Source organism: Pelobates fuscus, chromosome 12 (genome assembly GCF_036172605.1).
Source record: "Pelobates fuscus isolate aPelFus1 chromosome 12, aPelFus1.pri, whole genome shotgun sequence".
In the NCBI taxonomy this organism is placed as follows: Eukaryota; Metazoa; Chordata; class Amphibia; order Anura; family Pelobatidae; genus Pelobates; species Pelobates fuscus.
In genome coordinates, this window is record NC_086328.1 from 124139186 (window position 1) to 124152756 (window position 13571).

General features: G+C 41.8%; 1 protein-coding gene across 3 annotated transcripts in view; it reads left to right on the forward strand.

Moving 5' to 3' along the window:
* The first annotated feature begins 10632 nt into the window (after positions 1–10632).
* MAPK8IP1 (mitogen-activated protein kinase 8 interacting protein 1) overlaps positions 10633–13571 on the forward strand; it is a 62998-nt gene continuing 60059 nt past the window's right edge. For all 3 annotated transcript variants that reach the window (XM_063438553.1, XM_063438554.1, XM_063438555.1), the window contains exon 1: positions 10633–10749. In XM_063438553.1, the coding sequence (XP_063294623.1) occupies positions 10664–10749 (86 nt within the window). In that variant the 5' untranslated portion in view covers positions 10633–10663. The remainder of the gene's footprint in view (positions 10750–13571) is intronic.

Sequence of the window (13571 nt, forward strand, 5' to 3'; positions counted from 1 at the left end):
TGAATTATCACTAATTTTCTACTTTTGCACTCGATCTTTCTTGTATTGAAAGTATATAAATTCATAAATACCCCAGTTGATCTTGCTATTTCATCCAGCAGATCAAAGGTGGTTTATGATACACACTCTAAAAGACTGGTATATATTATTCATCCAATTTGGGACTTATATATTTATACTTGGACTATTTGCTGCTATGAAACATAATGCTGTGATTTTATACTGAGTATAACTTTGTCTGCCTGAGTACACACATTTGCATTTTAAGAATTTCCTCATTTTTAGAAATTAGAATTTTATTGTGTAACTATAAGGCATTCTCTTCTTTTTATTGTAAAAGCTCCTGGATAAATTGTATCTTTTCTATGTAAGACTATCAACTGGACAAATATCGTATCAATCTATACTGTCATCAGATAACATGTAAATCTGAACCCTGTATGCCATAGTATCCCGATTAGGTTCTTCGATAAGTCCTAGCAGCTCTTCCCCGGGTAAGGAGCGAAAAACCGCAAGTTCCCAACTACAAAGAAAGAAGAGGGGGGGTGTAGTAATTTGTATTTCTAGTAATGAATAGCTTTTTTGTGATATCTGTAAAATTTTCGGAGTAATGACTGGTATATACTTCATTACTGATTATTTTTTTTTTTACCAACAGCTAATAGTGTATCTTATTTAAGCAGAACATAAAATTGAGGATGTTTAGTTAACAGAGGTAAGGCGCTACTCGACGAAGCCGGTTCTGACCCTGATTAGGTGTTTTCCCCAATGATCATAGAGTTGTAACTAATGTAGCGAAACACAATTTAAAAAAAAAAAAAAGTGTGTAGTTTTTGGCTGATCTTTTCACATGGTACTCCAGCACTGTCAAGTGAGTATAATGTATTATGGATATTTTTTGTGTTGCTTGTTCTGGTGTACAAGTGTTTGTGTGTTTTCACCAGTTTATTATTTTTGGGTCACATCTACCATAAAGAAGGGGGGTACATTCAATGACAAATGGCACTAAACTTTTACATATAATTATAGTCTTTCGAAGAAGACTTATGAACATGTCGAAAGTGTCGGACACCCAAAAGGATTTTTTTTAAACCACCGAAAACCCTTTTCTAACAGGTAAACATTACCCCAAATAGATGCAGAACAAATACCTGCCCAAGTTCATGTTTTGCAAGCACCAATTTGAACATGTTTAAAGAAACCTCCATGCATGTCAGTGTGGATTTGTTACCAAACAGGTTAATGATACACCTGTCACCATTGCATTATAAAAAAGGTCAAACAGGCAGGTCACATCTTTTCGAGATGGATCCATTGTGTTTGGGTTAATCTAACCATCTCATTGTTGGCAATTTACTGAACAGAATATTGGGATGATTGGCTGCAATGCTCAGCACTATCACTAGGTGTCAGTATACCTTTCTCACATATCTGGTAATGACTGTTGTAAGTCAAAATATGTTGGTTTTTTTGCTTGTGCCTGACACTAAGTTGCAAAATGTATTTGCAAATTTGGATCTGTTGTGTATAATGCAATCATAGTTAATTATATAGAAATTAATAGGTCCCCATTGTTGACCTCTAAAGTGAAAGTGGCTTTGGCACCTTCTGGGTCTCTGCATATTTTGCAAAGACCCCCAATGGTGAGTTTGCCTCTTGCAAGTGCGATGGCCGCAGAGTGCAGGAAAAGCTGAGTTTTACTCGCCTGGATCTGTGCCTCGCGGCCGACGCAGTCTTCTTCCCTCAGATCCTCTTCAACTGCTGAAGCTGTATCTGTCAGGAACCAAGGGCAGTGCTGTACAACACTGATGTCATTGAAGGATCCCCTCACTAGTGACAGCAGTAGCTCTGCCTTTTTATGAAGCTTAGGAAAATATGCATAAGCCAAAGTAGTCCCTACATTGTCTTATATGTTTTAACTGTTTGGAATTTCACAGGATTTGTTTTCACAGAAATTCCAACACAGAAGGTTAACCACTAAAGTGTGAATTCCCAGTGATTTTCAAATTTTAGCTCAAAACAGCCAAACTGGAAGGATTGCTGACTTAGAGAATCTTTCCAATTCGGCTCTTTTCCCTTAAATTTAAAATTCACTTGTAATTCTCACTTTAGTTAAAGGAACACTATAGTCACCTAAATGACTTTAGCTAAATAAAGCAGTTTTAGTGTATAGATCATTCCCCTGCAATTTCACTGCTCAATTCTCTGTCATTTAGGAGTTAAATCACTTTGTTTCTGTTTATGCAGCCCTAGCCACACCTCCCCTGGCTATGATTGACAGAGCCTGCATGAAAAAAAACTGGTTTCACTTTCAAACAGATGTAATTTACCTTAAATAATTGTATCTCAATCTCTAAATTAAACTAAATTAACCTTTTTGTGATGCCATCACATCCAAAACGTATTACTAGATGAAAAATTGATCGGATATAAATGCTGAATTGTTATCTACAATCTCATAGCTTGCCCTCAAGATAGTTTAATTTCAGACTCAAATGAGTGTCAGCTCTCTGTCCCGTCATCGACTCCCATCACACAGGCCAATCTGTGACTGATCCTGTTGTCCTTTAGGCCTGTTTTGTTTTTTTGTATATTTATTTTAATTCCCCTGTATTATAACTTGCAGATATGGAACATTACATACCTACACACAGCTATTTAAAATGTCGCCATGAAAATTGTGAGTAGAATATATTGTGTTCTAGTGTTTTGCTATTGATTAATGTTGTTAAAGAGTACATAACAGATCCATTCACAAAATAATTCTGCTGTTCTTAACCTTTACACAATATAATTTTTATAATAGCACCTCCATTTACCTGCAGCTTGGCTACCTGTTCAAGTCAGTCAGATTTCTATATGACGTGGGTGATTAGGATATTTACAAACCGCAGAATTGCCACTGAATAGCTTTAGTTAAAGGGACATTATGGTCACTCAGACCACTTCACCTCAATGCAGGGATCCTGTCATTTTAACCTTGCAATGTAACACTGCAGTTTTATAGAGACCACAATTATTAATATTATTTTATTATTTATATAGCGCCATGAGATTCCGTAGCGCTGTACAATGGGTGGACTAACAGACATGTAATTGTAACCAGACAACTGGACGTATAGGAACAGAGAGGTGGAGAGCCCTGCTCAATGAGCTTACAATGTTTACATTGCAGGCTTAAATCCACTTCAATGGTTCTATTCCTAAAACCACTATAGGCACTTTCTCCCCCAGAACAGAGTAACACTCAGTCTAAGAATCAGATGCGGCTGATATCAGCATTTGATTGGAGGAGCGTGGTATTTGGCTACGCGTGCTGAGTTACAATCCGCTCCATCTCTATAAGAAATAGTGGATTGGAGGAGATCGTGGGCGGTTACATTGGATGTAGCTGGAGGCTGTGGCAGATGAGGCACAGTGCAGGAAACGAGGTGAGTAATCATTAGTTAACTTAATTTTGTTAAGAGAGGGGGGGGGGGTGGATGGACAGACATGAACCTATATTACTGAAATCACTAATATTTTCTGAACTATAGGTTCCCTTTAAGGTTCTCAAATCCCCCTAATACAGATAGAAAATTGGATTTAAAACTCTAAAAAAAACACCCAAATCACCCCTTTAACCCTTTAAAGATACTTGTTACATGTTCACATTCGCCAATGAGGTAAATTTGAAGATAACTTGGATCCATTCAGTTTAATTGTCTTTTCATCTAGAGAAATCTACAGTGAATCACAGAGGTGGTTTTACAACCAAATGCAATACAGTTTAGCCAAATGAAATCAGCCAAAATTGAATCTTTTTCTTTAGCAAATAGATGTGAATAATGTCCAGGTACTCCCTAATTCCGGCATCCATTAGATAGAAGGTACGAAAGTCGCTGTGAGCTGTAATTAGTCTATATAAACATGTTAAGTTAGTTGGGGTTTGTCCTCTGGAGTTAGAATGTCATTACCGCGACTTTGAGGTACACTGCGCTGTAACAATGCACGCCATTCTAAACAGACCCTAACGCTGCGCTGTAACAATGCTCGCCATTCTAAACGGACCCTAACGCTGCGCTGTAACAATGCTCGCCATTCTAAACAGACCCTAACGCTGCGCTGTAACAATGCTCGCCATTCTAAACAGACCCTAACGCTGCGCTGTAACAATGCTCGCCATTCTAAACAGACCCTAACGCTGCGCTGTAACAATGCTCGCCATTCTAAGCAGACACTAACGCTGCGCTGTAACAATGCTCGCCATTCTAAACAGACCCTAACGCTGCGCTGTAACAATGCTCGCCATTCTAAACAGACACTAACGCTGCGCTGTAACAATGCTCGCCATTCTAAACAGACCCTAACGCTGCGCTGTAACAATGCACGCCATTCTAAACAGACCCTAACGCTGCGCTGTAACAATGCTCACCATTCTAAGCAGACACTAACGCTGCGCTGTAACAATGCTCGCCATTCTAAACAGACCCTAACGCTGCGCTGTAACAATGCTCGCCATTCTAAACAGACCCTAACGCTGCGCTGTAACAATCCTCGCCATTCTAAGCAGACACTAACGCTGCGCTGTAACAATGCTCGCCACTCTAAACAGACCCTAACGCTGCGCTGTAACAATGCTCGCCATTCTAAACGGACCCTAACGCTGCGCTGTAACAATGCTCGCCATTCTAAACGGACCCTAACGCTGCGCTGTAACAATGCTCGCCATTCTGAGCAGACCCTAACGCTGCGCTCTAACACTGCTGCCATTCTAAACAGACCCTAACGCTGCGCTGTAACAATGCACGCCATTCTAAACAGACCCTAACGCTGCGCTGTAACAATGCTCGCCATTCTGAGCAGACTCTAACTGCGCTGTAACAATGCTCGCCATTCTAAACAGACCCTAACGCTGCGCTGTAACAATGCACGCCATTCTAAACCGACCCTAACGCTGCGCTGTAACAATGCTCGCCATTCTAAGCAGACACTAACGCTGCGCTGTAACAATGCTCGCCATTCTAAACAGACCCTAACGCTGCGCTGTAACAATGCTCGCCATTCTAAACAGACCCTAACGCTGCGCTGTAACCATGCTCGCCATTCTAAACGGACCCTAACGCTGCGCTGTAACAATGCTCGCCATTCTAAACAGACCCTAATGCTGCGCTGTAACAATGCTCGCCATTCTGAGCAGACCCTAACGCTGCGCTGAAACAATGCACGCCATTCTAAACAGACCCTAACGCTGCGCTGTAACAATGCTCGCCATTCTAAACAGACCCTAACGCTGCGCTGTAACAATGCTGCCATTCTAAACAGACCCTAACGCTATGCTGTAACAATGCTCGCCATTCTAAACAGACCCTAACGCTGCGCTGTAACAATGCTCGCCATTCTAAACAGACCCTAACGCTGCGCTGTAACAATGCTCGCCATTCTAAACAGACCCTAACGCTGCGCTGTAACAATGCTCGCCATTCTAAACAGACCCTAACGCTGCGCTGTAACAATGCTCGCCATTCTAAACAGACCCTAACGCTGCGCTGTAACAATGCTGCCATTCTAAACAGACCCTAACGCTATGCTGTAACAATGCTCGCCATTCTAAACAGACACTAACGCTGCGCTGTAACAATGCTCGCCATTCTAAACAGACCCTAACGCTGCGCTGTAACAATGCTCGCCATTCTAAACAGACCCTAACGCTGCGCTGTAACAATGCTGCCATTCTAAACAGACCCTAACGCTATGCTGTAACAATGCTCGCCATTCTAAACAGACACTAACGCTGCGCTGTAACAATGCTCGCCATTCTAAACAGACCCTAACGCTGCGCTGTAACAATGCTCGCCATTCTAAACAGACACTAACGCTGCGCTGTAACAATGCTCGCCATTCTAAACAGACCCTAACGCTGCGCTGTAACAATGCTCGCCATTCTAAACAGACTCTAACGCTGCGCTGTAACAATGCTCGCCATTCTAAACAGACCCTAACGCTGCGCTGGAACAATGCTCGCCATTCTAAACAGACCCTAACGCTGCGCTGTAACAATGCACGCCATTCTAAACAGACCCTAACGCTGCGCTGTAACAATGCTCGCCATTCTGAGCAGACTCTAACTGCGCTGTAACAATGCTCGCCATTCTAAACAGACCCTAACGCTGTGCTGTAACAATGCACGCCATTCTAAACAGACCCTAACGCTGCGCTGTAACAATGCTCGCCATTCTAAGCAGACACTAACGCTGCGCTGTAACAATGCTCGCCATTCTAAACAGACCCTAACGCTGCGCTGTAACAATGCTCGCCATTCTAAACAGACCCTAACGCTGCGCTGTAACAATGCTCGCCATTCTAAACAGACCCTAACGCTGCGCTGTAACAATGCTCGCCATTCTAAACAGACCCTAACGCTGCGCTGTAACAATGCTCGCCATTCTGAGCAGACCCTAACGCTGCGCTGTAACAATGCACGCCATTCTAAACAGACCCTAACGCTGCGCTGTAACAATGCTCGCCATTCTAAACAGACCCTAACGCTGCGCTGTAACAATGCTCGCCATTCTAAATAGACCCTAACGCTGCTCTGTAACAATGCTCGCCATTCTAAACAGACCCTAACGCTGCGCTGTAACAATGCGCACCATTCTAAACAGACTCTAACGCTGCGCTGTAACAATGCTCGCCATTCTAAACAGACCCTAACGCTGCGCTGTAACAATGCGCGCCATTCTAAACAGACTCTAACGCTGCGCTGTAAAAATGCTCGCCATTCTAAACAGACCCTAACGCTGCGCTGGAACAATGCTCGCCATTCTAAACAGACCCTAACGCTGCGCTGTAACAATGCTCGCCATTCTAAACAGACCCTAACGCTGCGCTGTAACAATGCTCGCCATTCTAAACAGACCCTAACGCTGCGCTATAAAAATGCTTGCTGTGGCTAAACTATATTGCATTTGGTTGTAAAACCACCTCTGTGATTTCTGTAGATGAAAAAACAATTAAACTGAATGGATCCAAGTTATTTTCAAATTTACCTCATTGGCGAATAATTTTTGACAGCGCTATTTTATCAGGGAAAGAAAAATGAGAAGTCTGTTAAGCTTCAGAAATTGATGCTAATGATTTGCGTTACCAGACTCGCAGCCTTCATATCCGGTTCTGTTTTACCCTTTGCAGCAGAGCTGTGTAATTTATTCACTAGCAGGATGGAGGTTATGGGTAGATATAATTGTGTATGATTTATTAACTTGTTACCTTTTATCCGTCCTTGTATGATTCTCTATGTATCTCAATTATGTTCTCTGATTAGCCTTGTTCCAGGGCCGTACCCATTAAAATGTATGCACAGGATTCCTGAATATTAACAATTTCACTGCAATATTTTACATTTTTATTTTTGAATCTTCTTGTTGAAATGTAATTCTTTAAAAAGTCATGTGGAGAAGATAAACATAAACAACCATATTCTGTCTTTCTTGTCTGTTTTTAAACAAGGCTATTAAAATCTCATGAGTGGAGGGAGGGGGATCTTACCCCCTTCATCCTTCCACTTGGTTTTCTTAGACTGATTTGTCCCCCTGAGTAAGGTGACTTACTAATAACAATTCATGCAACTGAAATGTAATTTACACCAAGAACAATGTGTGTGTTTTATTTACGCAGACTAAACATATCTATGGTAATTTAAAGACACATTACTGCGAATATTGTTGCTTCGTTATTTACGGACACGGCAAGAATACTGAGCTCCTAGAAAAGAAGACAAACATACCATGTCGGCTATCTTTCTATTTCTTTTATTCAATTTGTATATATATATCCACCGTCTTCCTTCCGGCGTGGCGTGGTCCAATCCCAATGTTTCTCATAGAGGAGCAATGCTTGCATGAGTGCTTTCCTACAGGGGCTTCTGCGTCCTGTGAGGGTTTTACTCCTTTAGGGCTGCGAAAGCACCCAGTGGCGGTCATTGTAACAACCACTAGAGGTATGTTTTGCCGTTGAAGGTTTAAAATGAAAGGACCACTGCATGCGGGTCACTTCATTGAGATGAAGTGGCCTAGATTACTTTAGCGGCCCTTTAAAATTCTCAACGATTCGGTTGTCGAATATTCCTGACAGAATGAGTTAAAGGACCACTTCACATCCATAAATCACTTCATCTTGTTTTACTGATGAAATCAGCATTTTTATTATTAAGAGAGAAGTTTCCTCCTTACTTATTTTAGCTCATTTGACTGGTAAGTGGAAGTGCCCTCACACACCTGTTCTCAGACCTCAGATCAAACCATCGTCCTTTCTGAAAGGTTACTTGCACACTAACCTCCAGGTATTTAAATGTACATCGGTGTGATGGACCCTCCGTCAAATGTTCGAATGTGCCAAGTCCCAATAGGCACAAATAGTACATTTTAAAGGTAATACATCCCAGGGGCCATAGGCAAAAGGTAAAAGGCTAGCAAGTAGTCTTCTCCAAAACCCAGTGGCGAAGTGGGTTTTGTCACAATCGGGATTTGGGGTTTCACCTTGATGTGGCAGGTGAGCTTACACTAGAATGGCCATTGGAGTGACACTAAAAACCTCCAGTTCTTTAAATGTCCATAGGGTTTCTGGATGATGTTTTTTTATTGTATGTAGTGGGGCTGATGTGTACTAGAGTCAGTGCTGCCACCCGGCCCGACTTTAGGCGCCCTGTGCGAAAAATATTCACAGCGCCCCTCCATGGTCACATGCCCTCGTCCATCTTGTAAAAAGTGCTAAGCCTCCATTACATAGGTGTTACGTATTAATGTGATTTCTGGGCATATCATGCATATCCACGCATATTAATACATTTGTAAATATTATAGGTGTAATAACACAATAATAATAATAATAATACACCCATATTAATATCCATGTATATACTGTATAAATATTACTCTCAGAAATCAAGTTAAATTGTACTTATTGTGGTACACACAATATCGGGTCTAGAAGAATTCCTCCCAAGTGAATAGATTTGGGAAAAACAAACCTATGTGAATGAACACACTAGCATTCGGAGTAAAAACTTATTTCTAACAAGAGTGTCCTGTCTCCCTGAAGTTGCCATGCCATAATGTTGTGTGTGGAATAGGGATGCAGTGTGTGTAGGGAAAACAGTGTGGTGTGGGATAGGGATGTAGTGTGTGTGTGTGTGTGTATAGGGGATGTAGTGTGTAGGTTATGTAGTGTGTGTGTAGGTTATGTAATGTGTGTGTATAGGGGATGTAATGTGTATGTGTTTAGGGAATGTAGTGTGTATGGGTGTAAGTTACGTAGTGTGTATGTTCTTTTTGTAGTGTTTGTGAGTTATCTAGTGTGTGTGTGTAGAGAACATAGTGTGTTTATAGGGGGTGGTGTGTGTGAGTAGATTATGTAGTGTGTGTATAGGGGATGTTATGTGTGAGTAGATTATGTAGTGTGTGTGTTATGGAGTGTGTGTGGGTAACAAAGTAAGGGTGGGATAGTGATGATTTGTGGGTAGGAGGGGTGACATAAGGCTTTAAATGAGGAGGTGGGAGAGCAATTTCAGGTTTTGTTTTCTTAAATTAATTAATGTTGATTCCCCCCTTCTGCTTCCCTCTCTCTTGCATACCTTTTGGGCAGGGATGGGGGAATACTGATGACCTGGTGGTCCAGCGGTCTCTGCCAGCTCTTGAAGTTCTGCACCTTGCAGAACCGGTGCCCTTGTTGGCATGGCGTCCTGTGCGGCTGCACAGCTCGCACACCCCTAAGGCCGGCCCTGGCTGCCGCCCAGGAGTAGTGTGAGTTTGAGAGCAGGGCTTTTGTATTTCACAGCCGTGTAACAATGCTGCCGCCCACCCCATGAGTACACTATTAAGGGTTAATAAGTGTGTAGGGGTTTAGAAAAATACCCCTCTCTGTCTCATTAGAGATTTTACTGTGTAGCTGAAAGCGGCAAGGTGAATTGTTTCTGTAGACTCAAGACATTTTGCCTTGACTTGGCAGGTGAGCTTACGGCCCTTGGAGTTATACTAAGAACCTTCAGTTATTGAACTGTTCATATGGATTTCGGATAGTGCGCAACTAACTGTTTGGTTTTGTTTAAAAAAAATAAATAAATAAACTACGACTTAACCCTTTCACCGCCATTTGGAACATTTTTATATATTGGTTATAAAGGTAATTTTTCCTGTAAAATGTATTTTATGATCCTGTTTACATTCATCCAACAGGAACTTTTTCCTGCGTGTACGTAAGATAACTCCTTCATCGATTGTGTAATTGATAAACTGTCTAACATTTCTCTCTCTCTCTCTCTCTCTCTCTCTCTCTTAAAATAAAAAAAAAAAAGTCAAAATCTTGCATATTGCATTATGGAAAATGTCAATATGTTCTTGTTCCATCCATTGTATATTGTATCTGCTCAGACAATGTTGAGTATATTGATACAGCGAGGTTCTCCAGTGTGTGCTCTCGATGCTGTCTGTTTGTACTATGTAGATGAGGATTAGTGTGTCTCTGTAATGATCCATCCAATCCTCCCTCCCCACCTGCCTGTACTTGGTCCTTCCTTTCTGCTACCTGTCAGCATCCCCCATATCTCCTCCTCCTACACAACCTCCCCTCTCCTCTCCCCCCCCCCCCCCCCCCTTCCCTGGCCAGAGCTGTGTATCTCAGAGACAGAATGGCGGAGAGAGAAAAATCATCTACCACTCCAGCAAGCTCCTCACCCTTCATGGGGATGCATCTGGCCTCTCCTCCGCATTTCAGGTATATTCTGCCACCCCTCTCACCCAATCCTACCTCCCCCACGCCCATCTCACCCTGAGAAGGAGAGGGGCTGTATATTCCCCCATCTCCTTGACATTCTGTTCCCGCATTCCCTTTTTCATACTGCTCGCCTGTTGTGTTCTGTATTTTTATATACATTGTATCTGCAGTTGGGGTGGTATGTTTGGGAACTGTTGAGTTGACGTGGTTTTTTTTAATTTATTTATTTATTTGTATTATTATTATTAATGTGTGTGTTTGTATTTTCCTTACACACGTTCACATCTGGATGTTGCGGCGTTACCTCTGCAGCTGGATGCCTAATAGTTGCCATCCTCCTGGGTGTGGTGTTGATGTAAACGGTACATCTGGGAAGGCTGTAAGATGTCATTTTGATTTTGTCCAGCCAGGGGTTAATGGATTTAGGCATCCAATGCTTCCCCAATCAATAAATCAATAGGAATTATTGCTCAGACAGCAATGGGTTAATCGATATGTGATCAGTCAATTATATACTGCCGTCTCCTGGATGCAAATACTAGATAAACAGGTGGGAGTATATATATATATATGTATGTATGTATCCCTGTGTGTGTACGTCTGTGTGTATATATATATATATAATATATGTGTGTATCTGTATTCCTGTGTGTCTGTCTGTGTGGGTATCTGTATACGTGTGTGTGTGTGTGTCTGTCTGTCTGTCTATGTGGTCTTTGGGTTAATAGTAACCAGACGTCTGCTTGTTGTTTGTTGGAAGGATAGCCAGGTTTTGGCATTTTTGTTGGCATTAAATCTTGCAAGAGACTGCCCTCACAGTGGTTTGAGTTTCACTATATATTATGTTGCCTGCATGTTGTTATGGAGACAAATTGAAATTCAGATTGTTACCTGAGCGTATTGGGAGCTGCAGATCACTCTCACTGGAGAGTCCCTGGATTTAGATTTTTGAAAAGGATTTTAAGAAATATTCAGCTCACCGTTGGTTGAGTATATTGGGAGTTGTAGTCCACAGCAGCTGGAACATAGCAGATTGCCTGTTTTTTTATGTAAAATATACAAGGCTATTCACTAAAGTAGGCTGGCTTTGGTCCATTTATTGGCCTCTGGCAAACTGCTGCACACCTGGTGTACATCTCTATTTAATTATTCATGGGCTGGATGTGAATGATGAGAATTGCAGTTCAAACAAATGGGCTAAGCAGAGTTTGCGCTGGGTTCACTGAGGTCATGCCATAGTAACTATTACAGGGCCCTCTATAGCGATGATATCCTGGATGTCAGGGGTGTTAAAATTTGTTCTTGGAAGCTAGATTTCTGCCAGAGTCTTAAAATACCTCTCATAAACAACATGTAATCAAGCAATTAACGGTCTGCATGGCTGAGCATTGTGCTGACTATTCGTCTGAAAATCTGGTACGTCTGCAGCCCTCAAGGAATGGAGGTAATATTTTTTCTACCCACCAGCTATTACTTGCAAGACAACTGGCAAATGATCGTTCTTGCAAAGAGCTGATGCCCAGGCAAGACTGGCCAGATCATGGATGGCTAACATTATTTGGAGTTGTAGTCTTTAGTGACAAAGTGTCTAGGGTTAATTATATATGTATCACGGGGCTCATGCCCATATTTATAGGCCACAGATTTTTGGTGAACAACCGGTATCCGACAACCGCTGGTTCGCTGGTCAGTTTCCCGTGGGCACAGCTGTCTAGCGCATTGGCTTCAAGTCGCGCTACCGCAGGCATCGGATGGAAGATCCCATATGAGCTCCTGGTAGACGGAGAGCCCGCGGCTCGCAACTGTCATAGCGGCTTCTGTTGATCGCTTCAATGCTGGATGAGTGCGTTTTGTCTCTTAGAAGTTACTGCAGCCTGAGTGAGCAAGGCAAATAGAGCAATTAAACGAGTCTATGATAATGACCAGCAGTCCTAACAACGCAGGCAGACCCTCGTTAGTAAATGGTTTTCATACAGGGGTAAAGTGAACTTAATTCAGAAGAAACAAGTGATTAAATATGGAAACTGGACCAGGTTCCATATTAAATCACTTGTTTCTTCTGAATTAGTGCAAAAAAAAAATATATATATATAATAGTGAACAAAAGTGAATGGGGATTATTTATAATGAGCTATTCTCGAGCAAAGTTCTAATTGGACAAAACTAGACATGTGCACAAATTCTTTTCAACTGTACGAACAAATGGAATGCCTTTTAATCTGCGCCCAAACAAATCCATCCAGGATTTTCCGGCGGAGTCTAGTTAAATCAAGAAGACTCCACAGGTAAATCCAGGAAGGATCGATTTCGTTTGGCTTAAAAAGAAATTTAATTGGTCCGTACCAGTAAACAGAATTTGTGCAAAAGTACAGAGCAAAAATTCCACTCGTTTTGTTTGTGATTGCTCAACTTGTAAAACGTTTGTTCCAGAATCCCGTTGGGTGTTTACATTCCATTTTCTGTTTTGGGTTGTATGTAACCTTATTTTGTTTTTATTATTTTCTTGCTCATCATCCTGTCTTTCTATTTCTGGATAAACGGTTTCTCATACAGGTCTTCAATGACCTAACCTGGCTGACAATGAAGGGGTTTAATAGTTCAGTGACAGTTGAGGGCATGTCCGCTTCATCAGGGGTTCCCAAATCAGACCCCCAAGTTGCCTGTAGGCCTTGATGGATCAATACACCTGTAAAGATACCGTGTGTTGCTGTTTTTGTTTTTGTAACCCACTGATTCTTCTTTTGCATTTACTTTGCATTCTGTGAGCTCACTTGCCTTGGCATGTCGGTATACTTATTTGAATTAATTTGTGTACTGCTTCC